Here is a 26,363-nt window from a genome sequence, read left to right as displayed (position 1 = left end):
CCCAAGTCCTCCCTAAGGACACCGGGAGGCCCCCCCCCCCCGACCGGGTCTCTAGCCTGGAGTCCTGCTTGCCCCCTTTCTGGTCTCCCCACGCTTGTTTGCCCATCTGGTTGATTTGTCCACGTTCTCTTTGTAGCAGGATAGCAGCATCTCCTCAGTGACCGATTTTGTGTGTCTGTGGCTTGTCTTTTCATTTAAAGATTTTATAAAATACAAGAGTTTAACATTTTAGCATTGCAGTCTTTTTCTTTATGGCTTATGCATTTAGCATCTTAGGAAAAACCCGGTAGTGCCTTTGACATAAAGCCCACGTTGTCTTGATACTAACGTTGGCGCCCCACCAGTGTTCTATGGCCCTGACCACCCTGTTCCTCCGTGTTTTAGGTGCTTTTCTCATAACCGTTTGCCTGTTTTACAATCCATTTACTTTGCTCCGATAGTTGATATATTTGAATGTAGTTTTACATTCCAGGTACATACGTCCTTTGAGGTTTTTCTCCTGCCTTGTGTCCCCACGGGATTGCAGCTCTTTTCTCTGTTCCTTCCCCTATTTGTTTGGAAGTTACGATTCTAGTTCTATTCTTCATGTGTATTTAACAAAGTCTAAGTCGGAATTAGTCAAGAGCTCTATTCTCCCAGAACAGACAAGGGTCTCAGGGCCTTTAGGACAGGCTACTGCACTCTGCTCTTTACTCCAAGGTTGGGGGGCTTCTCCAGAAATATTCCTGGGGTTGCTTCTGTCAAAGGGCTTCAGTGAGAGCTGCTAGGCTGAGGAGGGTGTTAGACCCAGGTGACGTGCAGGCTCCCAGCTCTGAGTTCTTGGGGGGCGAGGGACTTCCCTGACTCAGGGAGCCCAACACCTGGGAGAAACTGCTTTTGGGGACTTTCTTTTTCTTGGTCCACTCTTGCACTGAGGATGCATCCTTTGAGCATCCTGGCTTTGTGGAAGAGCCCTGACCCCACATATGGGTGTGAAAGCCCATCCTGGGCATCAGCCCCCTCCCCTCCTCACCCATCCCTGCTCTAGGGTAGTTTTCCTCCAGGCTTTCCTGAGCTTGCTTGGGCTCAGGAAAAGGGTGACTTACAAAGGTGCTCGCTATTTTCATCCAATGTTTTACAGGAGACTTTCAGTTATTTGGTCTGCCAAAAAGAGAAGTCAAAAATTTTTTAATCAAGTTCTATTTTTCTAGTTTTAAGGAGAAAAAAAGTCCTTTAACAGCCATCCCAATATTAACCATCCTGGCTGAGGAAGTTATTAGGGAGTCCTACCTCCAAACACAAATGTCAATAGCACAAGGCTCCACCTGGGTATGTTAAATGTTCTATTTTGAATTAAGCCCTAAAAGCTTTGATAATTTTGGCACATTTTTATTAATTTCAAAATGCCTTTACAGTTATAGTCTCAAACATAATTTCAACTTTTTGTTTACATTCTTCATTGCTCAATTGAGTGATATATTTTCGTGAGTTGCTAGGTACAGATGGGGTAACGGGTTGGCCGTCAGTCAGTGCGCCGAGGTAGCGCCCCTCCTCCGCTGCTCAGCGGACGGCGGGCGGCGGGGGGCTCACGCCCCTGCGTCTCCCTCCCCGACCCCGCCGTGTGCGCACACTTGTGCACCCCACTGCACCGTCCTCCCGGCCGGCTGCCGGTCCCGCCGTGCTCCAGTCCCCTTCCTGTTGGCAGGGCCTTGGCTGGCTTTCAGGAGGTGCTTATCCCCACAGGCTGGTCTCTGTAACAGCAACAGGGCTCCTTGTCGGGTGACGGCAGGCAGGGCTGCTCACAGCGGGCCACCCTGAAATCTTCTCACTCTGGGAGTTGGGACCAGGGGGCCTCTTCTCCACACGGCAACCCGGGGCCGGCTTCCTCCCCTCCCTGCGGCTCTGCCCCCCCACACGCGGCGTCCTGGAGCCGAGCCCGGCGTCAGCCGGGGGGCGCTCCTGTGCGCTTGTGCCTGTGCTCATCGGGGTGCTGACCCCGGGACGTGCTGGTCCTGAGGGCCCGGGCTCATCCGGACTCCAGGGCGTGACAAGAGCAGCTCCCTGGGGAGCTGCCCGGCGGCGTGGGGGCGCCGGACGGACGGAAGTGCCCGGCCACCCTCCGCGCCCTGCCTCGTTCGTTAGCGCGCCGAGCCGGCCCCATGCCGGTCACTGGTCTGGCGGGAGCTGCGGCGACGCGAAGGAGACACAGCTCGCGCCGCGCCGCCGCGGGAGGACCGGCACGAGCTGGTAGACAGAACGCGGTGGGGGAGACCACGGGGCGCGCACAGCGTCAGGCGGAGGGCGGCAGGGTGGCTCCCTCACAGAAGCAGGCCACGGAGGGTTACAGAGGACGCACGAGCGGAGGCCAGAGGGAAGGTGAGTCCCCAGCGCCCAGGACGAGGTCAGCCTGGGGACCCTGAGGGGAGACGGCAGAAAGGGCTGGAGTACGAGGGGCTGAGTGAGACGGGGCCCGCTCCAGGGAAGCGGTCCTCGGTGCGGGGCCGTCCTGACGCCGCCCTCACACCCTGGTAGCGGCCAGGCAGGCATCCCGGCCTGACGGTCCCTCCCCCCGGGGGGGGGGGCGGGGTGCGGTCCTGACGGTCGCACATCCCCCCACAGGGAGAGCGCCCCCGGGGGGGGCGGGGGGCGGTCCTGACGGTCGCACATCCCCCCACAGTGAGAGCGCCCCCGGGGGGGGCGGGGGGCGGTCCTGACGGTCGCACATCCCCCCACAGTGAGAGCGCCCCCGGGCGGGGACCCCGTCCTGACGGTCGCACATCCCCCCACAGTGAGAGCGCCCCCGGGGGGGGGCGGTCCTGACGGTCGCACATCCCCCCACAGTGGGGGGCGGTCCTGACGGTCGCACATCCCCCCGCAGTGAGAGCGCCCCCGGGGGGGGCGGGGGGCGGTCCTGACGGTCGCACATCCCCCCACAGGGAGAGCGCCCCCGGGGGGGACCCCGTCCTGACGGTCGCACATCCCCCCACAGTGAGAGCGCCCCCGGGGGGGGCGGTCCTGACGGTCGCACATCCCCCCACAGGGAGAGCGCCCCCGGGGGGGGGCGGTCCTGACGGTCGCACATCCCCCCACAGTGGGGGGCGGTCCTGACGGTCGCACATCCCCCCGCAGTGAGAGCGCCCCCGGGGGGGGCGGGGGGCGGTCCTGACGGTCGCACATCCCCCCACAGGGAGAGCGCCCCCGGGGGGGACCCCGTCCTGACGGTCGCACATCCCCCCACAGTGAGAGCGCCCCCGGGGGGGGCGGTCCTGACGGTCGCACATCCCCCCACAGGGAGAGCGCCCCCGGGGGGGACCCCGTCCTGACGGTCGCACATCCCCCCACAGGGAGAGCGCCCCCGGGGGGGGGGAGCAGGGGGGCGGTCCTGACGGTCGCACATCCCCCCACAGTGAGAGCGCCCCCGGGGGGGGGAGCAGGGGGGCGGGGACCCCGTCCTGACGGTCGCACATCCCCCCACAGTGAGAGCGCCCCCGGGGGGGGGGGAGCAGGGGGGCGGTCCTGACGGTCGCACATCCCCCCACAGGGAGAGCGCCCCCGGGGGGTACCCCGTCCTGACGGTCGCACATCCCCCCACAGTGAGAGCGCCCCCGGGGGGGGGGGCGGGGGGCGGTCCTGACGGTCGCACATCCCCCCACAGGGAGAGCGCCCCCGGGCGGGGACCCCGTCCTGACGGTCGCACATCCCCCCCAACAGGGAGAGCGCCCCCGGGGGAGCGGGGGGCGGTCCTGACGGTCGCACATCCCCCCCCCCACAGTGAGAGCGCCCCCGGGCGGGGACCCCGTCCTGACGGTCGCACATCCCCCCACAGGGAGAGCGCCCCCGGGGGGGGGGAGCAGGGGGGCGGTCCTGACGGTCGCACATCCCCCCACAGGGAGAGCGCCCCCGGGCGGGGGGCGGGGACCCCGTCCTGACGGTCGCACATCCCCCCCCACAATGAGAGCAATCCCCGGCGGGGACCCCATATAGAACCGCCACCCTGTTGGTCCCACAGCTCAAGCCCCGCCCTTCCGGCGTGCGGCGGAAGCGGAAGTGCCCGCGGGCGCCGCTCACTTCCGGTCGGGCTGCGGGCGGCGGCAGTGGGAGGTGAGTGGGTGGTGGCGGCAGTGGCGGTGGGCGGGCTCCGGGGCGGTGGTCGCCAAGGTCCCGGGACGGGGGGGCGGGTACGCGCGGCCCCGGGAGGCGGGCGGCACAGCCGGCCGCTCCAGACCGGGCCCGCGCTCCACTGACGCGGCCGGGGCGCTCCGCGGCCGGAAAGGCGGGGCGGGGGCGGGGGCGTTGCCGTCCTCCCGGGGCCGCGTCCTGCCGGCTGGAGGGGGTGCGCGTGGGCTCCGAGAGAGCCGCGCGCTGCAGAACTGCGGGGGCAGCGCGCTGGGGCCGGCGCGGGCCCCGAGCGGGCGGCCGGGGGGTGCGCGGCTCGTCGGGTCGGCAGCAGTGCCGGTGAGGTGTGGCAGCGGAGGAGAACGGAAGTGTGCAGGTACGGAGTTGGTGGTGGAGCGGCCGTCGGCTGGCCCCCCGGTGCTGGGCTTCGCGGCTCTCGCCTGGGCGTCTTGTGCGTTTCTCCGTCCCGCTGAGACTGTGCACCGGGTAGTGCCCGGTCGGTCAGGTGGAAGGAGAGGCCGTGCCGGCCGCGCAGTGCTGTTGCGAAGAGGAGTCAGAAGGCAGGTCCTGCGCAGATAGTGGTTAATTAGTACAGAGCCGTCCGTGGAAATCGTCCGGGGAGTTGAGGGTTTTGCTGTAAGCGGGTGGGGCGGGGGGGCGGGTAAGGAATTTAGGGAGAGGACGGCTCTTTTTCATCTCGTCAAGAAGTTACATACAGAAAACATGCATGGAAATAGTGTAATGTCTGAGGTCAGGGGAACACATGTTTATTAAATCCTCTCATTTGCCAGACGCTCCCGGATACCGCTTTGGCGCCAGGGCTGGGGCATTGGAGCTGGGATGGAAGGTAGGTTTGTTTGAGCGAAGGTGCCTTTTGCCTTGTCATCTTTGTTTATTGGGGTTGTTAAATGTACAAAGTAGAATTTCAGATATTACAGCCAGTAATGATTTTTTTAAAATATGTCCCTTTTTTAAAGATTTATTTATTTGAGAGAGCACGCGCATGTGCAAACACCCATGCCAGCGGGGAAGGGGGGGCCAAGGCGGGGGGAGGAAGAGAGAGAATCTCAAACTCAGAGCCCCGAGCCCTGACACAGGGCTTGACCTCACGACCCTGAGATCACGACCTGAGCTGAAGTCAAGAGTCGGGTGCTTAACCGACAGAGCCACCCACATGCCCCAGTAGTGATTTTTTTGAGGGGCATGTGCTGGGACTTGAGCTGGGGGTGAGTGAGGCATGTTGAGGCATATGCTGTCTGGGTGCTTCCGTGTCCTCACTGAGGCCTCCTGGAACAGCTGCCCCACCACTGTGGCCAAAGGGTGCTATGAAGGTTCCAGAAATTGGCTCTTGTCTGTGGGAGAGAAGTACCTTGGAGACTGACATCTGATAGGATGAGGGATCTAAAGTCCACATAGAGACATTCTCCATTTGTTTATAGCTTTTACCTGTAAATGCCTCTGCTTTACTCAAAGGTGAAAGTGTCTTCATATCTGAGTTCTGAAGGCTTATATCTATTATTAAGGAGTTCATAATCCTGGTTCAGCTTTCAGGTTTACTGGATCTCAGGTGTTCTCCTTATAGCTCCATTGTGAACAGCTGAGACTGTTAGGGGGCATGAGTTTTGTACCTAACCTTTTCTACCTTCCTAACACATCTTCCCTTCGTGCTCGCTCTCTCCCTGTTCACACAGGGTACCTCTAGTATGACATGTGCTGAGATTCCACCTGCTTTTTAACGATGAAGGAGACAGACCGGGAGGCTGTAGCAACAGCTGTTCAGAGGGTTGCTGGGATGCTTCAGCGCCCGGACCAGCTGGACAAAGTGGAGCAGTACCGAAGGAGGGAGGCCCGGAAAAAGGCCTCAGTGGAGGCCAGACTGAAGGTATGAGACCAGAGGCCACAGGCATCCACTTTACTCCCAGTCAGGATAGATCCATTTATCTTGAGTTCTGGGTTCCTGCATAACATCATCATTGTAGTTTTGCTAAATTAGATTTTGTGATGGTCTGGAAAGAGGCAGAACAGACCATAACCTTTACTTAACACGTTCTTTCCAAAACTGTATTACCAAGCAGTAGATTATAGAGAAGTTTGTGGGAATATTGGAAACACCAAAGGAACAATCTTTTAAGCACCCAGAAGTGTCCTTTTAAATTTTAAACAATACTAGAAGAATAGCAGCTATCCTTATTTGTTAAAAGGTCTTCTACAGAGTGCCACTAGAGAGCATTTTGTTTAGAACTTTTCAGCATACGCTGTAGCTGGCTGGCTGTGTGCCAGGCACTCTGCTGGCCCTGGGCAGGAAGGAGCGAGGAGAGTGCGGCACAGTTATTAAGCATGTGAGAGTGGGACAAGAAAGAAAATTATTCTTTTTCAAGGTATTTTGTGATTGGTTTGGCTTTCAACTTAATTTGTATGAAGAGATAAGGTTTTGTTAAAATACAGACGTTCAGTGTACTTACAAAAATGTTAAGACCATGGCCTGCTGTGATTGACAGGCAGCAGAGCGGTCTTGGGGGTGAAGAGAATGCCCTTGAGGAAAGTTCATTTTCACAGTCATGTGGCACTTGAAAACACTGTTAGCATTTGGATAATGGCAGGCTTAATAAGACAGGATGAGGATCATTTGTACCAAAATGAAGCATCCAAAGACTGGTTGGCCTATTTAAAACACTAGTTTTACTTTAATTTAAAAAACAGTTTGGACTTGCCACATTTTTAGTCAGCATTTTAATCTGTTCCAGAAACTTGTGGGATTAGCTGATGATCATCAGTAGTGGCCTAGAGACCTTCTGTGGTCCGTTACCACCATCATTAATAATTTCTATGTGCAGCTTCAATGGCTCCTGGGTCGGATGTGTACCTGGCTTTGGTTATGCCAACTGGCCTTCCCTTCTTTCCCCTCCACTGGCTGCCCCTCCTTCATGTCCCCTCCCTTTTGGCCGTGTACCACTTGCTGATGGCATTTCGGCATGCCAGTCGAGTGAGTCTGAATCCCAGATGTACCAGCTCTCCGCAGTGGGGCCAGCCATCCTTGAGCCAAGTCTGGTCCCGGCTGAGTGGCAGGAGGCCCTCTACCTCAGAGCTGATGAGCAAGTCCTGACAGTCTGAGATGAGGCCTGAGGGAACTGAGGGATGCCTGGGGAGACCATGTGTGGAGTCCTCCTGGGGCAGCCACGGGACCTGAGGCATGCCCATCGTGGTATCCACTATCTTCAGGCTGAGGGCCCACATGAGGAGTTTAGGAGGTTTTCTCAACAGAGCTTTAAAAGACACTGTTCTGTTCTAAGGCAGCAGTGAAAAAAAGGAAAAGCTATTTTGTGAATCAGTTAAGTTCTTGTTGAATTTTACCCTCTTTTCTCTGAGTATTGACTATTCCCAGCTACTGAAATTTGTCTTCTGTGAACTTGAACCTCCCGAGGAAGACTTGTTTGTGGCTGTCCTAGCTCTGCTCACCATCCCCTCGCCCCCGGGTGTCTCCCCTAGGCTGCGATCCAGTCCCAGTTGGACGGTGTGCGCACAGGCCTGAGTCAGCTACACAATGCACTGAACGATGTCAAAGACATCCAGCGGTCCCTGGCCGACGTCAGCAAAGACTGGAGGCAGAGCATCAACACCATTGAGAGCCTCAAGGATGTGAAGGATGCTGTCGTGCGGCACAGCCAGCTTGCCGCAGCTGTGGAAAACCTCAAGAACATCTTCTCAGGTGGTTGGGGGGTTGGGGAGGACAGCTGGGGATGGCCGGTGCTTTGGGCGTCAAGGGGCAAAGTGCTGTCTATTCCCTTTCCTGTGACTCGTTTTTCCTCGCTGTACAGGTGATGAAGAGGTAGATCCAGCTTTTGTGCGGCGTATTTTGTAGACCTCCCTCGGTGTGGGCAGTGTTTGATTCCCACCTGTATAGTTAACTTCTTGTTTGCACTAAGGGTGGAAGGGACCATTTGAACAAGCCAAGACCAGTAAAATGCTTATAGTTCCGTTTGGATAGAGGCACAGCAATGGGTTAACAGAATAAGTGCTTGTGAGCTTCATTCCCTGGGTTGCAGTGTGGCTGTCAGATCAGTAGACCAGATGGCACTCTGACAGGTGAAAAAGAGAGAAGCATCCCCGTGAACAGGACAGACGGGCCAGTTCCCAGCTGGAGAGGTGATACAGGCGAGTGGCAGTTCCCAGGTGGAGAAGTGTGCACAGGCCGGGGGCGGGGGGGTAGGGCACAGGAGGGAAACACTCTGCAGCCTTGGTCAGCATTGGGCGGGATCTGGTGGAGGCCTTGCGGCTGGGTGGGGTGGGGTGGTGGCAGGAGGTGTGGAGGTGTCCCTTTCAGAGCCATGTCCTAATACCTCACCAGTAAGAGGCTCTGCAGCCTATCCGGGAACAGTGTCATTTGTCATGTGGGTGGGGCTCCGTGTCTGCTCAGCACAGTCCCGAGATTGTCTCACCCCTCACCCCCTCACCTCTAGCAGGGTCACCAGCATCCCAGCAAGAGACCTTGGGATGGTCTGACCCCTTCCCTTCCTTTATCCCGTATCTGGTCTCAGTGAACCCTTTCTGTCCTTCCCTAAACTCTGCTCAACCCCTGAGCGTAATGTGCCACAGTTCTTCACACCACTATAAAGCCACATCATGGTGGCCCTGCTCCAGCCGCATTGTACCTTGGTAATTTGTGTCCTATTCAGCTCCTTTTCCTTGGACTCCTCTCACACTCGTGTCTGACGGCAGTGTTGTTGAGTACCTGGCCCCCTTGCTCATCTTCCCTGATACTTATGGCCATGTTCCAAGTTGCTTCTCACATGCCCCCCCCCCCCAACGAATGGCACAGCATTGCCAACTCCACAGTGGGTGCTAAGGAAGCAGCTCGTCTTGGTGACCGTTGGCTGCCTGGAATTGGAACGTCGTCCCCAAGCCTGAATGTCCTTCATGACACTGAGCCAGCACGTTGCTAGTTAATTCCCCCCCCTTATGATTTCCTGTTGACTGGCAACATTTCCTTCCAGTTTTGTAAAGCTAATGTCAAATGATCAAAAGTTACTTTACTGGAAGAAGTTCATCCACAGGAGTTGAAAATAATTTTCTTACCTTGAAGAACGAATGAGGCTATGTTATATATGCATTTGTGTTAGGACTAGACTTTATTGGGAAGATGTTGTGCTGGTTTGACCCTCTTTAGACTTTTCTCATTGCCTGTAATTTGGTAGTACTGTGCACACAGCCTTTTTCCCCCCACTTTGTTTTAACATGAGATTTAATATAAAATTTAACATCTTGATTGTTTTTGAGTGTACAGTTCTTTGGTGTTATGCACTTTCACGTTGTGCAGCTGTCACCACCATCCACCCCCACAACTCTTCCATCTTGTAAAACAAACTACAGTGCTGTGTGTCAGTGACATGATAGTAAAACTAAAAGAAGACCAAACTTTGCACCCATTAAATGATAGCTCCCCATTTCCCCTCCCCTTACTAGTTGTGGGTCTATTTAGATTTTCTGTTTCTTCAGGAGTTAGTCTCTGTAGGTTTTTTTCACTATGTCTAGTGCAAAAATAGGTTGGTGTACAATTGTTCATAGTACTCTCGTGATCCTTTCTATTTCTGTAGAATCAACAGTAATGTCCCTACTTTCATTTCTGATTGTAGTATTTGAGTCTTTTCTCTCTCTCTCTTTTTTTTTTTTTTTAAGTTCATTAGCTAAAGATTTGTCAATTGTTGATCTTTTCAAAGAACCACCTTTTGGTTTTGTCAATTTTCTCTATTGTTTTCCACTTCTCAATTGTGTTTCTTTCTGCTTTTCTCTTTATTGTTTCCTTCCTGCTGGTAGCTTTGGGTTTAGCTTGTTCTTTTTCTGCTTCCCTAAATTATAAAGTCAGGTTGTTGATTTGATAGTTTTTTTTTTACACAAGCAGTGACAGGTATACACTTGTCCTTAAACATTTGCTCTCTTGGATCCTTAAGTTCTGGTGCGGTGTGTTCTTACTTTTGTTTGTCTAAGTATTTTCTAATTTCTCTTGTGATTTCTTCTTTGACCCAGTGATTGAATGTGTTAATTTCCACTAATTGTGAATTGTTCATTTGTTACAGATTTCTAACTTCATCCCATCCTGGTTGGAGAAGATACTTTGTATAATATCTACCTTTTCAAATCTGTTGAGATTTAATTTGTGGTCTAACATAAGGTCTGTCCTGGAAAATGTGCTCTTGGAAAGAACATGTGTGTGGCTGCTGGGTGGAGTGTTCTGTATGTGTCTGTTAGATGTACTTGGTTGATTGTGTTGTTTAGGTCCTCTGCCTCCTTCCTTCTCTCCTGACTGGTTGTCCTATCCACTACTGTGAGTGACATCGAGGTTTCCCAGTTATTACTAGAGAACTGTTTTCCAGTTTTATGAATTTCTGCTTTGTGTTTTCTGATGGTCTCTCATTAGGTGTGTAATTGTTTATAATTGTATCTTCTCGCTGTAGAGAGGCTTTTATTAACATATAATGCGCCTTCTTTGTCTCTTGCAAACTTGATTTCAAGTCGATTTTGTCTGGTATTGGGGCCACCTGCTCTATTTGGGTCACTGTTTGCATGGAATGTCTTCTCCAACCCTTTCATCTCAACCTGTCTGTGTCTTTGGATCACAAGTGGGTCTCTTATAGATAGCATATGGCTGGATCTTGTGTTTTTATCCTTTCTACCAGTCTCTGTCTTTTAATTAGAGAATTTAATCCATTCACATTTAAAGCAGTTACTGAAAATTTGTGACTTATTTCTGTCATTTTGCTATTTGATTTCTGTGTGCTTTACAGCCTTTTTGTCCCTCATTTCCTGCATTCCTGTCTTCTTTGTGTTTAGTTGATTTTTTGTGGTGAAATGTTTTAATTCCTTTCTCATTTCTTTTTTTATGTATTTGAAAGCTATTTTGTTTGTAGTTACTGTGGGGATTACATTTAACATCTAAAATTAAAGTACTCTGAATTTATACCACTTTAACTTCAGTAACAGATAAAAACTCTACTCCTACACAATGCTGTCTCACCCCCTTTCAGTTATTGGTGTCACAAAATTACATCTTTATACATTGTCCAAAAACATAGACTAATTGTTTTTTATGCATTAGTCTCTCAAATTATGTGGAAAACACAATGTGGAATTATAAACCAGTTACAGTAATACTAGACAAATAATTTTTTTCCCTAAATATATAAGTCTTTTAAATTATGTAGAACAAAAAGTAAAGCGACAAACCGAAGTTACCATAACACTAGCTTTTACAGCTACCCACGTATCTACCTTTATTGCCATCCTTATTCCTCCACCACTCTCTGCGCTACCATCCAGCGCCCTTTCATCTCACCCGCAGGACACGCTGGGGCAGCTCTCCAGGCCGAGGAGTGCTCAGCTTGTGCTTGTCTGGGAGTATCTTTGTGTCTCCTTCACTTTTGAAGGACAGTTTTGCCAGATGTAGGACTCTGGGTGACTGTTGTTTTCTTTTAGACTTCAACTCTCGCAGCCAACTGCCCTTGGGCCTCCAAAGTTTCTGATGAAAAATCTGCTTGTGGTCTTACTGAGGCTCCCTCGTAGGCAACCAGCTGCTTCCCCTCACTGCTTTCCAGGTTCTCTGTCTTTGATTTTCAACAATTTGTAACGTGTCTCATTCTGGGTCTCTGAGTTCTTCCTACTTGGAGTTTATTGAACCTTTAGATGTTTATATTGTTGTCTTTCATCAAGTTAAGTAAGTTTGATCATTATTCAGATAATTTCTTTGTCTCCTTTCCTCTCTTTTTATCTTCTGGGATGTCCACAGTGTGCATGTTGGTCCACTTGACATTTTAAAACTTTTAAAACTTGTTTTAAAGTCTTCAGTAGAGGGGCGCCTGTTAAGCGTCTGCCTTTGGTTCAGGTCATGACCCCAGGGTCTTGGGATCGAGTCCTGTGTCGGGCTCCTTGCTCATCGAGGAGCCTGCTTCTCCCTCTGCCACTCCCCCTCCTTGTGCCCGCTCATTCTTGTTCTCTGACAAATAAGTAAATAAAGTCTTTTAAAAAAAATAAAGTCTTCATCCAGTAGATCAACAACCTAGTGTTTCTTAGGGATGGTTTCTGTTGGGTTATCTTTTTCCTTTGAATCTCCATACTTTCCTGAATCTTTTTATGTCTTGTGATTTTTTTGTTGTTGAACGTTGGACATTTGAATCTAATAACATAGTAACTGTGAAAATCAGATTCTCCTCTTCTGCCAGGCATGCTGATTTTTGTTTATTGTTCTTGTTTTGGTTATTGTAGGCTGTCTCTGTGCTGAGGATAAGACTGAGATGTAAACTGAAGGTGTTCTCAGGTCTTTTCTGAGCCTGACCCTTCCCTGAGCATGTGCAGGCGCTTTTTAATTCCCCCATATATGAGGTTGCTTTTGAATGTCATTGTCTTTAATGTCTGGAGGGGGAAGGAATAAAAATGGAGGGGGTAAAGAGGCACTGGCTCTTTAAATCATCCTGAAGTCACCTGGCTCTAGGGCGAGGGGTTTGCAACAATGGTGGCCTGAGTGCAGTAACAATGGGTTCCACCACTGTGTCTGCATCTCCCTGATAGGAGGCAGCAACCAGCAGTTGGAGCACAGATCCCCAGTGTTTGGAAGACATGGTCCTTTTTGCTCACCCAGGTTCCCTCAAGCTGTGTATAGGCTGCTTTGGGAATGCATGGCGGGCAGGCCAGGCTGGGGCTGGTGCTGGGAAGGTGCTCCTGTGCTAAGAGCTGAAATTGACCAGAATTAACCACAATTTACTCCCAAGCCATCTCCTAGAATTTGCCAGCCTTCTGCAGACTCCACAGTTCCAAAATAGTTACTCAGACAGATTCTGCCAGTGCAGTTGCTGTCTGGGTGCGGAGACAGATTCCTGGTGCTCTCTCTGCCATCTTCCCAGGGTCCTACCCAGCCATTTGTGTGGTTTTTCACGGTGCCATCTTGTGCCTTTTTCCCTAGTGCCCGAAATTGTGAGGGAGACCCAGGACCTCATAGAACAAGGGGCGCTCCTACAGGCCCACCGAAAGCTGATGGACCTGGAGTGCTCCCGGGACGGGCTGATGTATGAGCAGTACCGCATGGACAGTGGAAACACTCGAGACATGACCCTCATCCACAGCTACTTTGGGAGCACGCAGGGGCTCTCGGACGAGCTGGCCAAGCAGCTGTGGATGGTGCTGCAGAGGTCACTGGTCACTGTTCGCCGTGACCCCACCTTGCTGGTCTCAGTTGTTAGAATTATTGAAAGGGAAGAAAAAATCGATAGGCGCATACTTGACCGAAAAAAACAAACTAGTTTTGTTCCTCCTGGGAGGCCCAAGAATTGGAAGGAGAAAATGTTTGCCATCTTGGACAGAACCGTGACGACTAGAATTGAGGGCACACAGGCAGACACCAGGGAGTCCGACAAGATGTGGCTCGTCCGCCACCTGGAAATCATAAGGAAGTACGTCCTAGATGACCTCATCGTTGCCAAAAACCTGATGGTTCAGTGTTTCCCTCCCCATTATGAGATCTTCAGAAACCTCCTGAGCATGTACCACCAGGCCCTGAGCACGCGGATGCAGGAGCTTGCGTCCGAAGACCTAGAAGCCAATGAGATCGTGAGCCTGTTGACATGGGTCTTAAATACCTACACAAGGTAACTCCAAAGTTACTTTTGTATTTTATTTTATGTAGAGTTGAGTTGTTTTGCTCCAGCATGTGCTCAGCACCCTCAGACTTTGTTTTCCTGCTGATGAAAGCCTCCCCTCTGGCCCATGTGTGGGCTTAACCTTGAGATCAGGGCCCGGCCTCTGGTTGTGTGAATGCTCTTGTGTTTGGTTGGTGCTCCTGCCCTTGATGTCCAGTCCCTAGGAAGCAGTTCAGCATTGGGCTCTTCCATGATACTGAGTGCCCACTGTGCACTAACCCATTTCCTCCTTGCGGTGACACCCTGAGTGTGTGGTTTTACCCCGGGGGACAGGTAAGGACACATGGGCGCAGGATTTCCCGGGACCTGCACAGAGTCACAGGGGCCACCAGCTCACTCCTCCTGGCTTCCAGTCCTCCCCCCCCCACCCATTTTGGTTTCTTCTCACCAGTATCCTGGAAAAATCCATTCTTTTTACATTTCAACCTTGAGGTTTTGTCACTTCACAAAAGGGACGTGGGCCATTTTGTGCTTGTATTCGTTTGACGTAGGGTTTGAAAATTGAGGCAATGGCGGGGTATTCTTTGTAGAATATATTCAAAGATACATTCTTTAAGGTTAGCTAGCTGAGGAGAAGATGCATCTTGATTTTGCAGGGTTTTGTGAATAGAGAACAGTATAAAGTACTGTACTGGAATTATTTTTAGCCTGTCGCTTATGTGCAGAGATTTGTTAAACCTCTTGCTTTAGCAATAAGGTTTTGGATTTTTGTTTGTATTTTGGTAACTGGTTATAGTAGAGAATATGTACATCTTAACATAAAATGGGAGAAACTCTCTCACCCATGATAGTGATGGTCACTCTGGTGTGTCTGCAGCTTCACTCTGCCAGGCCTTGGTCCTGCCCCCTGAGCACTGCCCTCGCCCAGCCCATAAGCCCGGAGTGATCACCATCTCCCCATCCTGTGGCCTTCTCTGTACAGTGCTCGATTTCATGTTACCCCATGAGGAAAGCACTGTTAGGGTCATATTTGTTTGTATGAGAAAACTGAGGCACAGGGAGTCACATGCCCAGCATTTACATGGACAGCGAGTGGAGAGCAGGAGTAGAATCGGCCCTGGGCCCTTGTTCCTGTTCTAGCCACCAGACCGGGTGTGCATTTGTTGGTGTGCACAGTTTTGTGTCTTGGTTTTGTGTCTTTTTCTGTGTGTGGACAGCTGCATACTGGCCACCTTTTTAGCATTTGGACTTTCTAGTGGGAAAAATTGGATTGCTTTATACTAAAAACATTTCACGCTGAATTAAGATTCTTTGGTGAAAATCTGTGTTGAGTGAATAGTCTTTTAATACTTGCAGAATTTTGTGAAGTGCCTTTTCACCTAGGAAGACCTTGTATTTCTTGTAGATAATGGACTAACTGTGAGTACTCAGTGTTTTCCTCGTAAATACGTATTTAGGGAATATGGCAAAAAGCATGTGTATTTTTTCTGAACGTTCAAACTTTGGACTTTTAAAAACCCAACCACACAAAGATACTAACTTTTTTATGGAAACTTTTTTCTGAAATTCAGCCCACATCCCTGCCTTCTTAAGCACACTTGTCCGAATGCATTGATACTTTTGCTGACTTATGTTTCATTATGAAGTGCAGGGATCAGCAATGTTAACTTCAGCACTTATGTTTCTGAATTACTGTACTTGTTTGTCATTCCCTTGTTCGATAGGACCTGTCTACTCAGCACTTCCGGTTTGCCAGGCCCTGGCCTTCCCCAGGGGGAGGTGCTGGGCATAGACCAAACATATCTCCTCCATCACGGGGTTTCTTTCCTGAGTGATGTGGGTGCAGCGGGCTGAGGCCAGGGACAGAGGTGCCTTACGTGGCCACTTCTCACCCAGTGCTCTCCCCAGGGCTCCGCCTCTCCTCCCTGACACAGTCTTGAGGGTGGTTGGGTATTTGTGTGTCAAAAGAAATAGCAACACTTAGCTGAGCGTTTTCTGTCTTCCTGGTAATTATTCTTTCTCATACCTGGTTTTGCCATAGTGCAGAGATGATGGGGAACACGGAGCTGGCCCCAGAAGTGGATGTCAGCATCTTGGAGCCTTTGCTTTCTCCAGATGTGGTCTCTGAGCTGCTTGACACGTACATGTCAACTCTCACTGTGAGTAGAGCAATGTGTGGTCCCAAACCAGGCTGTGTTGGCTCCCTAAGTCATGCCGTAACCGAGGCCGGTGGGCAAAAGAAGGCGGGGGAGAAACCGGTTTTGATGTTGGCTTCCTAAGGATGTGTGGGCTTTGCTTCTGGGAAATTGGATCTTGAAATATGCGTTGGCCAGTTAGTTGAGGAAGGTGGCTCATTCTCTGGCCCTGGATCTGGAGGTTGAAGCGTGTGTTCTACAGGTACAGAAACCTCCTCTGGCTGGACTAGTGAGTCTGTCCAGCCCCTGGTAGCCAGATGGGCAGTGGTGCCTGCCAGCCTCTTAGAGCTGAGCACAGGAGTGGAAGGGTGGCATTTGGGGACCAAGTGCCCATCCCCCCACCCCCCATGACCCCCAGGTGGTCTGCGAGTAACATGAGGAGGTCAGGGTCTGCTTCCTTGGACAAGGTGAGCACAAGCAGCAGACAGCATTCTGACTGAGATGCTGAGCCCCCACACTGGGAAGCAGGGAGGGGTCTGTGCTCCCGAGGTGATGGTGCTGGTGTGTGGTCTTCCACGGACAAACCTGCTGGGAGCATGTCTGCCTCGTGCTTCCGTGTATGACTGACCAGCCTGGCCTCTCCTGTAGTGTGGTGCTCATCCAAAAGGTGGTCAGTGGAGGCAGCACCTGCCATGGAGGCGGCTTGTGGGGTGGCTTCTCTGGCATCCCCTTGTTTGGGAATAGCGACTCCCAGGGCCCTGAGTTTGGTTTCTGCCACTGCACTGCTGAGGAGAGGCTGTGTGCATTGCCTCAGAGTGGCCTGTTCTATTCCTTTTTCTGTGATGCCAAACTTCTTTAGTCAAACATCATTGCCTGGCTGCGGAAAGCACTAGAAACAGACAAGAAAGACTGGATCAAAGAGACAGAGCCCGAAGCCGACCAGGATGGGTTCTTCCAGACGACACTCCCTGCCATTGTCTTCCAGGTACCATCGTGTGCTTCTGGGGTGCATTGCTGGATCATTCCTGGGATCTGTGGGTTTGACAAATGAACATAAAGTGCCTCCCTTCCTAAAGACAGAGGGAGGGCGCCTGGGTGGCTCAGATGGTTAAGCGTCTGCCTTCGGCTCAGGTCATGATCCCAGGGTCCTGGGGTCGAGTCCCGCATCGGGCTCCCTGCTCAGCGGGAGCCTGCTTCTCCCTCTGCCTCTCTCTCTCTCTCTCTCTCTCTCTCTCTCTCTCTCTCTGTCTTTCATGAATAAATAAATAAAATCTTTAAAAAAATAAAAAAAATAAAAAAATAAATAAAGACAGAGGGAGACCTTTCCGGTGCCTCAGGCCTCTCTTTCTGTCTGGAGCAGAAAATACCAAGGGTCACCTGTCCAAGCAGTTTTGCCCAGAGTTACTCTAGTTTCCCTTAAGTGTTTGGATTTGAAGTAGAACCGAATTACATGTTATTTGCATGGGACACTCAGATTTGAGTTTGCTTGTTTGGTGTTTTCTGATGTTGGAAATGGCTGAGATTTGTCTTCTAAAATACCACCTGACTGAGTATAACCTGATGGATTTGGGGAAGAGTCCTTTATATTTTAACCATAATTGTGCCTTCTTATGGTTCATTTACTTTTTTTTTTTTTTCAAGATTTTATTTATTTATTTGACAGAGAATCAGCGAGAGCAGGAACACAAGCAGGGGGAGTGGGAGAGGGAGAAGCAGGCTTCCCGCCGAGCAGGGAGCCCGATGTGGGGCTCGATCTCTGGACCCTGGGATCATGACCTGAGCCGAAGGCAGACGCTTAACGGCTGAGCCACCCAGGCGCCCCAGTTCATTTACTTTTTGATGCCCAGCTCCTGCTGATGTCCTCCAGCTTCCTTACTGTCCTTTTCTTCTGGCCCGTTGGCTTTTCTTCCTGGAGGAAGGTTTTCTGGCAGGAGGAGGGCTGAGTCATGGTCTAATCCTTGTATGAGACCACGTCACTGGCATGTGCTTGGACACTAGCCGGGCACAAGTGAGCACTGTGGGCATCTGTCTCTGGGTGACACCGTGAGCTGTAGAGGGGGCCTCATCCTTTCCTTTATTTTGGAAACTGGTGTCATGACAGACTGCATGTACCACAGGCCTGGGGTGAGCTTGGCCTTCCAGCCCTTCTCCACCTCTCCATGTGTAGCTCCCCTGAGCTCCAGTGTGTATCTTCCCAATTCTTCATGAGGAATCCACGTCACAAATCACAGCCCACCCCCTGGCACCCCTGTGACCCCAGCCGCACCCGACCTCTCTGGGCCCCCCATCTCCCTGTCAGCTTGCTGAGAATACACATTTCCCTCTTTGTGGAGACCAGCCTGTTTGCAGGTAATTAGGAAGCGATTCACTTGTTTCTTTTCATTTGTTGAGAAAGTTGTTCATTTAACTGACTTGTTATATTTTGAGTGGTTTCTTTCCTTTTTTTTTTTTTTTTTTCTGAATTCGGACTATAACTACCAGTTGGCAGATAGGGGTTTTAATGGGAAACTTGCACCCTTGTGAGTTCATATTAGAATTCATAAATTCTCCAATTTTTAGATGTTCGAACAGAATCTTCAAGTTGCTGCTCAGATAAGTGAAGATTTGAAAACAAAGGTACTTGTTTTGTGTCTTCAGCAAATGAACTCTTTCCTGAGTAGGTATGTATTTTTGCCAGGGCGCTCATTTAGAAAGTGTATGTTTTTAAAATTTAAAAGCAAAACTTTGATCCTAATATGCCTGATATTAAAAAATACTTTAAGCCTGAATTTGTTGTTGTGATCTTTGTTATTTTGAAACAAGCCTTTGGAATGGATTACACTGGTTTCCTGAGAGCCCAGATGGGCCTGCTGGGCCGGAGTTAGATTCTCCTCCAGACACTTCCTTTCTGTTGTCTGCGCTACCCAGGACCTGGGAGGGGCTCCATCAGGTGGTGGCTCCCCGTTCCCGCTGATGGGAGTCGGCCGTCCGACAAGGCTGAGGAGTGTGTCTGCTGGATGCCTCCCTCCCTTTGACTTGTTCGCGAAGATTTTCAAATCTATACAGAAGCAGAAAGAATGGTGTAAAAAAAACTTGACCCATCGTCCACCTTCAAAAGCTGTCCCTTTAAAGCCCCCCCTCACCTCACCTGCACACCCCCCCCCCACCCCAAGTACTTTAAAGCAGATCCCAGACATTCTGGCATTTCATTCCCTGTGTCCTTACTCTGGCTGTAGGGCTGTCTGACACCAAGTTTGTGTTTGGGTTTCCCCAGTGGTTTCAGACATGCCTTCTTCTACTTGTGTGTTGAGACTGGGTTAGCAGCAGGTCTGCGCTCCCAGGTCCCAGGTGCAGTAGTGTGGCCTTTCCCCTCTTTGAGCCACTGGCTTGTGGACACGTGCAGATTATGTCATAGTGCCCAGCACCTTCTTGTCTAGCCCTAACTGCTGTCCCCCTCTGAGCCACATGTTGGCTCTAAAGGCTTGTGAGATTCCTCTTTATTTTCTTGCTGTTTTGCAAGAACCTGGCGTAAGCAGAGTGCTCCACACGGCAGTGCATCACAAGATGCATGTCCCTCTGTCCTGCCCTGGTGGCTGAGAGTCCCCGCCAGTCATGCCCCTGGGGATCATGGCCTTAGTCATTTTGTTGGCAGAAAGAGGAAATTTTCCTCATCAGCCCCAGAAGTTTGATTACCTGAACCACACGTTGGACAGAAAGGTGGAATAAGTGCATAATTATTTCCCTTTAATTGCCAACTTGGCTCCTTTCGTAAGGTCTTTTAAACATAGGTATAGTGTGTTGTAGTGTTCTGCTCTTGTTTGTGAGTCTCTAATAAATTCAGAAATAAAGTATGTAGTGATCTCAGGTGCTTGTTTTCTTGACCTCAGATGAGCAAGTTATTTATTTTTGAGTAATTTCTTAATTTGATTTTTTCAGGGAAAGTTTCAGAAAGTGACATTTTATCTAATATTTCATAATGTTCCCAAGACTATTGTATGAATTTCTAGGCAAATTATATGTCAGATAAAATAATAATTTTCAACCTACAAATATTTCAAAATATTTGTATACTCAGAATACTGAATCATATTTCAAAGTCTGATACAAAATTTATTTTCAATAATCCATATAAAATGATCAGCTTCCCTGATTTTTCATTAGTATAGATCATCCAAAATTTTACTTTATTTTTAAAGTTTACCTGGTCAGATGTTAACGATGCCAAATGTATTTATCAGGCGTGATTTGTTTGTGGTGTTTGGCACACCCTCAGGCTCCCCTTACTGATAGTTTTGCTGGGGGGCTGTGTGTCCTCAGATACAAAGAGGAAGCTCAGTCGTATAAAGAAGAGCACCTGAGGAATCGGCAGCACCCCCACTGCTATGTCCAGTATATGATCGCCATCATCAACAACTGCCAGACCTTCAAGTAAGTGACCATCGTGGACAGGGTGACCCAGGAACAAAAGAGCAGAAGGTAAGGATACTCAGCTGCTTTATGGGGCCTTAACTGTTTCCTTACAGAGAATCCATAGTCAGTTTAAAAAAGAAGTATTTGAAAAATGAAATGGAAGAAGGCATGTCTCTGAGCCAGCCAAGCATGGATGGGATTCTGGACACCATTGCAAAGGAGGGCTGCAGCAGCCTGCTGGAGGAGGTCTTCCTGGACCTGGAGGTGGGAGCTGGTTCTTTGCTGCTTTAATTTCCAGGCTGACAGTAGTGTTTCCATCCACTGTGTATGTGGGTCTGCAATGTACCCTGTGACCGTATACCCGAGCAGAGCTGACACTTCAGTTCACCTCTCACTGTGAAAGGGCCTTTGCTTTTCTGTGAGGTGTGCCTTATATGATACAGTCCCAGATTGGAGTCCTCTGATGTACAAATGAACAGACTCCCATGAAATACTAAAGAGATTAATCAGCTTGGTGAATTACAAAATGGAAACAAGTACATAGAAGGAAGATGGACTGTGTTCATTAGCAAATTCTTGATACCAGAACCAAATTGAGAACTCGTGCATGTGTGCAACACACATCACATGGACCCTTTGAATAAACATACAAAACAAAGTCATTAACAAAATGCATTTAGCATCATATCAAAGGCATAATACACCAAGAACAAGTAGGGTTTATTTCAAAAATACAAAGATGGTTTAGCATTATATAGATGTATAGGCAGAGACCAGAATATATTAAAAAAATAAAACCGTGATCATCTTGGGTCCTCCTTGGAAGGAAGTAGCTGGAGAGGAGCTTCTGGGGTGATTGGTGGGATCATTTTGTGATGTCTGCAACTTTCTTGAAAATGGTTTAGAAAACAGATGAAATGGATACATTTGAAATTATTTCAAAATAAAAAAACTATGACAAAATTGGATAAAGGACATGAGTAAGCCCTTTCACAGAAAAGGGATTACAAATGTCCTAAATGTAAAAACAAAATGCCTGGTCTTCCTGATCTTCAGAGATGCACAGACTCAAACTGAGTATTCTCTTGCTTCATGGGATGGCAAGTGGTGTTGCAGGCATGGGAAAGGGGATGCTCTCGTGTGTCCTCTGTAGAACCAGTGCTGTAGTTTTTGGAGGGCAGTGTGGAAAGTTTCCGGGGTTTTAGTTTGCACACTTGTGGGCTGAGCAGTTCTACTTTTGGGCTTTCACCTGCAGAAATGCACAGGTTCACTGCACTGTTCTTTCTAATTGCAAAATGTGAGCAGTTTTAAATGTCCATCAGGATTGGGTAAATGCAGAATATCCATGTGATATATATAAACAATAAAGGCTGTGTGTGTACGGACAGATCCACAGTCACTGAAGTCATATGTAATGAGCGTCTCACAGAGTTACGGTACGTGTTGGCGGACTACGTGCCAGTGGGGTTGTTATGTGTGTATTGCTGTCACAAAACATCACTGAGGCTCTGCAGCACCTTCCTCCTGATACACGTGACTCAGGGACTGTGTCCAGGTGACGTTTTCTGTGTTCTTTTCAGCAACATCTCAGTGAGCTGATGACAAGGAAGTGGCTGTTAGGATCAAATGCTGTGGACATTATTTGTGCTACCGTGGAAGACTATTTCAATGATTTTGCCAAAATTAAAAAGCCGTATAAAAAGGTAAGAGTGTGGACACAGTGACTTGGTGTGAGCCCACCTGCCAGCTGGAGCCCACCTCCTGTCTTGTGTGGAACTCCGTGTCCAGTTGGTTCTTCTGTGAATGGACATTCGCAGGCGGTTTTATTGAAGGCAGGCAGGAGACATCAGTGTCTGGAGATAAGCCAGTTGGAGGTGATGGCGTTTCTGATCCTTTAACCTTATTGCCTTCTGACACCCCCCCAAGCCCTCTTTGACACGTGGCCACAGACGCAGGCCGCACTTGTGATAGGGACTTCCTCAGCGGCCCCGGAATCCCCTAGAAGGGAGGGTGGGGGCAGCGGCTGTGGGTCAGTTTCCTCTCCGGGATCCCTATCCAGGGCACAGGCAGGCTCCTGGCCTTTCTCTGCTTCCACAGAGGCCCCGGGGCTCTTCTCTGTGTGGCCGGGCTCTGGGGGACCCAGGAGCCCTGCCACAGACGCACGGAGCCCCTGTGCACCTCAGCCACGTGCATGTCCTTGGGGCTTCCCCGAAGTAGCCTATTTCCTCCTGCAGCGCCTGGGCCCCTCTCATGGGTTCTCAGGGCCTTAGGCAGTGTTTGATACATTTTAAAAAGTCAGGCTTTCCAAGTGTTTTTTTCCTGGCTTATACGAAGTGGTTTTGATATACTGACCTCATGTTCAGGCATTTTGTAAAACTTTCTGATTGTTTCTGGGATTTGTCTTGGGACCCTTTTAGATCTCTGTGTAGACGGTTGTGTCGTGTGAACAGTGACACTTTTCATTCTGGTCCTCACACCTTTCATGTCTTCTTGTTCTGTGATGACTGGGACCCAGTAGAACCCTTGTCAAAGTCCTCATTTTAAAGGAAATTCTTGTGACTCTGCCAGTAAGAGTGCTACCTGTGGGGAGACCCAGGGATTGGAACCCCGACTGACGGCTTCCCTCACCTGTGTTGTTGGGGGCGGCTGGCCCGCAGTCCTGTGCTGCTCCCTCGGCTGTTGGTGCCACCGTTTATTTCCTTAAACATTGGCTGGGTTGGTTCAGTAGTTGGTGCCTGAGGAGCCCGTGCATGCATGCAGCCCTCCCTGTGGGGGCTTGTCTGGAGGGCTCATCTGCTGGTGCGATTGGGCACAAGTTTCCCTTCCCCACTTACTTGAAAGAAACCTAGTGAATACTGTTGTGAACCCGCACGTGTGCTCCTTCAGGTTCTGCCATCTGTTGACAGGCAGGAGGGCGTGTGCCCTGCACAGCTGCCTGGCCAGCCTGGGTCTCAGCAGGCGCCTGGGGCGTGGGTCTCAGCGGGGGACGGGGTTGGGGGGGGGTCTCAGTGGGGAGCCTAGGGGTTCTCAGCGGGGGACGGGGGGGTGTCTCAGTGGGGAGCCTAGGTGTTTTCAGCGGGGGTGGGGGTGTCTCAGTGGGGAGCCTAGGGGTTCTCGGAGGGGGGTCTCAGTGGGGAGCCTAGGGGTTCTCAGCGGGGGTGGGGGTGTCTCAGTGGGGAGGTGCGGGGAGGTCTCAGCAGGGCAGTGTCTCAGTGGGAGCCTCCAGCCTGCCTCGCTGACCCTGTGTGTGCCGGCAGAGGATGACCGCGGAGGCGCAGAGGCGAGTGGTGCTGGAGTACCTGCGGGCTGTCATGCAGAAGCGCATCTCCTTCCGCAGTGCAGAGGAGCGCAAGGAAGGTGCCGAGAGGATGGTCCGGGAGGCCGCGCAGCTCCGCCTCCTGTTCCGGAAGCTGGCCTCTGTGAGTGCCTGCTTGTTTCTGTCCCCCCCACCCCTTGGGCCGTTTCGGCCCCCGCTGATCAGGGCCAGTCACGTCAGGAACCAAGTGACCAGTTGATCCTTCTTGTGTGCCCAGGAAAGTCTGTTGGACCTTGTGGCTGAGGGTAGCTTCTGGGGCGTTACTCCTAGCCCCATGGGAGCAGTGCTAGCCAGACTGGTCTCGCCCCTGTGGGCTGCCCGCCCCCTGCCCTGCAGCATCCCTGCTGAGGGCGCCCAGGACAGCTCCACTGTGGGCCGATCCTGAGCCGTTGGTGTCTGCCTGGGCCACAGAGTTCCACAGACATTCGGCATGTTTCCCCTCGTGGTGCTTGGCAGTTGCATGCACACTATCTTCCAGGGGTTTGGGGAGGATGCAGATGGACACTGTGATACCATTGTGGCCATCGCGGAAGTTATTAAGCTGACGGACCCGTCTCTGCTCTACCTGGAAGTCTCCACTCTGGTCAGCAAATATCCAGACATCAGGTAAGGGCCCATGTGCCATGTGTTTTAGCTAGAAATCATGGAACAGCAGTAAGCTCATTCCTAGGGTCGCTGACAAGATGGAGGGGCCTGACGAGCAGGTGTGAGCACTGTTGGGTGTCCTGGCTCCCGGGAGGACAAGCTGTGTGGATTATGGCCGGGAGCAGAGTGGGCATATCAGCATGCCTCTGTGTCCCCTAGCCCTGCTGTTGGACCTGGAGCCCATGGGACCCCAGCCTCGGGTCATGCACCTCCCAGGTGTCAGCACGGCTGGGGAGCAGGTGGCCTGAGTGCAGGTGGGGCATCACCACGCTCTGTGCACTGGGGGGACGGCAGCAGAGCAGAGTGGTTTCAGGAAGCTCGTCTTATGCTCGTGGATTCAGAGAAGGGACATGTGCCTGTCACATGCAACCAGCATGCCCCCCACCACCCTCCTGCCTCAGCCAGCTTTTTCTCTCTCTGCCAGTGCTGTGGGTTTGCTTGAAGCCAGAGGAACTGGTGGTCCGGGGCTCTCCAGGGTCCTCTCACTCTAGTTCGGCAGTCTGTTAAAGATTTAGGAGAACAGAGTTTAAAAAACTTCGTGATTATAGGTTGAAGAAAAGGTCACCATGAGTGGAGAACTCCGGTTTCTCTCCTGTCATGATATGGGGCATGCCTTCTCGTGCACAGCTGTTGACCCAAGCTAGGCGGGGGGAGACTGGGGGGAGTTTGAGGCAGGCGTGGGGGGTGAGCAGCTGTAAGCGCACCCGCTGACACACCCGTGGTGTTCCCCACACCTGCAGGGATGAGCACATTGGTGCACTCCTGGCCATGCGAGGGGACACCAGCCGGGACATGAAGCAGACCATCATTGAGACGCTGGAGCAGGGCCCGACGCAGGCAAACCCAAACTATGTGCCCCTCTTCAAGGAGATTGTGGTTCCCAGTCTGAACGTGGCAAAGCTCCTCAAGTAGCCTGTTGGGCCGCAGCCTTGTTGCGATGCTGTGCCCATCACCCCCCCCTTGGAAATGTGTGGCAGCCAGAGCAACATGAGATGCCCAGGACTCGCGTGCCCTCCTATCCCGGTGTTGTGCTCAGGGCTTCTTGAAGAACAAGCACTCTGGGGGCCATGGTTCTGCTGGCTTTCTCATCTTTTTGTAATGTCCTTTGTGAGGCAGGCTCTGGTGTGAGGGGCCTCATGGTGCCTATCCCCCTTAACCCCTGGGTCTTCCCTCATTTCTGCACAGTGTAAACACCCAAAACTCTGCTCTTCAATAAAAGAGTCTAACCTCCTGCAGGGAAATGAAGACTTCCCGGGTGTGAAGGTTTTCTTACTAGGGATGATGTAGTGTGCGTCCAATGCCTGGAGGCTGCTCTCAGGTTGTCTGATGTGTAGCTCAGAGATGTACCTCCGCCTGGACTGGGGGCCTGGGTCCTGCAGCTCTGCATGGAGCCCCTCGTGCTGTGTGTGTCCTGACACGTGCCGCAGGCTCTTAGGTGCTGGGCCCCAGCCCCATCCTCCCCGCAACCCCACTGAGGTCAGGCAGGTGTCCCTCTGGCCACTCCACACCCTCCCCCAGGAGCGGACCTGGCAGACGAGGGATGAGCATCAGGTCTGACAAAGCGGATTCGAAGGTGAATGCGAACATTTATCTGGTGCACGATACAGGATCTGTGCTCCTTCCTGACACCAGATCCCTTAGCCCCTCTGTCGTGTAGCCGTCTATGTGGCAGCTGCTTCAGTGGTGGCCTCGTTTTGCATGAGTCTTGAGTCTCACAATGCATTAACTAAGAGGCTGTACCTGAATACATGGGGAGGCCTGTGTGTGGGTCCTGACCCTTCCCCACTGCTGTCAGTGAGTGGGAGTTCTCGGAAGCACCTGCGCTCTGGTTCACCATGCGGTGCTGTCCAAAATCAGGAATGGAGAGGGGCCCTGTTCCCCCCGGCCTTGCTTCAGGGACCCCGGGGACCGGCTGGCTCAGGTGGGGGGGCATGCAGCCCCTTCCCCACTGTGCCGCCAGCCCCCGTGGTGGCTGTGCTGTGCTCTGCTTCTCCCCCCGAGGGCCCCGCGTGAGTGCGGTGTGGGCTGCCCTGAACCCCCGAGCTCAAGTCTCTGCTCATCTCCAGCCATGTCCAGCCATGTAAAAAATTCACATGAAGGGCTTTTTGTTCAAGGAATCAAAACCTAAATGGAATTAAGTGACTAAAAACTAGATGCAGTTCT

General features: G+C 51.5%; 1 protein-coding gene across 2 annotated transcripts; it reads left to right on the top strand.

The window, feature by feature from the left end:
• The first annotated feature begins 4,009 nt into the window (after positions 1 to 4,009).
• EXOC3 (exocyst complex component 3) lies at positions 4,010 to 25,445 on the top strand. 2 transcript variants are annotated; one of them, XM_028089996.2, is made up of 14 exons: positions 4,010 to 4,080; positions 4,887 to 4,942; positions 5,787 to 5,977; positions 7,582 to 7,801; positions 13,043 to 13,724; positions 15,757 to 15,874; positions 16,710 to 16,835; positions 18,410 to 18,510; positions 20,147 to 20,257; positions 20,353 to 20,503; positions 21,820 to 21,942; positions 23,497 to 23,658; positions 24,034 to 24,161; positions 24,941 to 25,445. In XM_028089996.2, the coding sequence occupies exons 3-14, from the start codon at positions 5,834 to 5,836 to the stop codon at positions 25,110 to 25,112; spliced, it is 2,238 nt and encodes a 745-aa protein (XP_027945797.1). In that variant the 5' UTR covers positions 4,010 to 4,080; positions 4,887 to 4,942; positions 5,787 to 5,833; the 3' UTR covers positions 25,113 to 25,445. The 2 variants fall into 2 exon arrangements, with proteins under 2 accessions (XP_027945797.1, XP_027945798.1); XM_028089997.2 differs by lacking the exon at positions 4,010 to 4,080 and adding an exon at positions 4,358 to 4,471.
• The last annotated feature ends 918 nt before the right edge of the window (positions 25,446 to 26,363 follow it).

Source organism: Eumetopias jubatus, unplaced genomic scaffold (genome assembly GCF_037043125.1).
Source record: "Eumetopias jubatus isolate StellerSeaLion01/CBP00866 unplaced genomic scaffold, mEumJub1_p1.0 scaffold_5, whole genome shotgun sequence".
Lineage (NCBI taxonomy): Eukaryota > Metazoa > Chordata > Mammalia > Carnivora > Otariidae > Eumetopias > Eumetopias jubatus.
This window is presented reverse-complemented; position numbering and strand designations above follow the sequence as displayed.

Excerpts from the sequence above, each read along its gene's own strand:
- EXOC3 (XM_028089996.2), top strand. The coding sequence starts at position 5,834 with ATGAAGGAGACAGACCGGGAGGCTGTAGCAACAGCTGTTCAGAGGGTT. Across the intron at positions 5,978-7,581 it reads CAGTGGAGGCCAGACTGAAG|GCTGCGATCCAGTCCCAGTT; the intron begins GTATGAGACCAG and ends TGTCTCCCCTAG. Across the intron at positions 13,725-15,756 it reads GTCTTAAATACCTACACAAG|TGCAGAGATGATGGGGAACA; the intron begins GTAACTCCAAAG and ends GTTTTGCCATAG.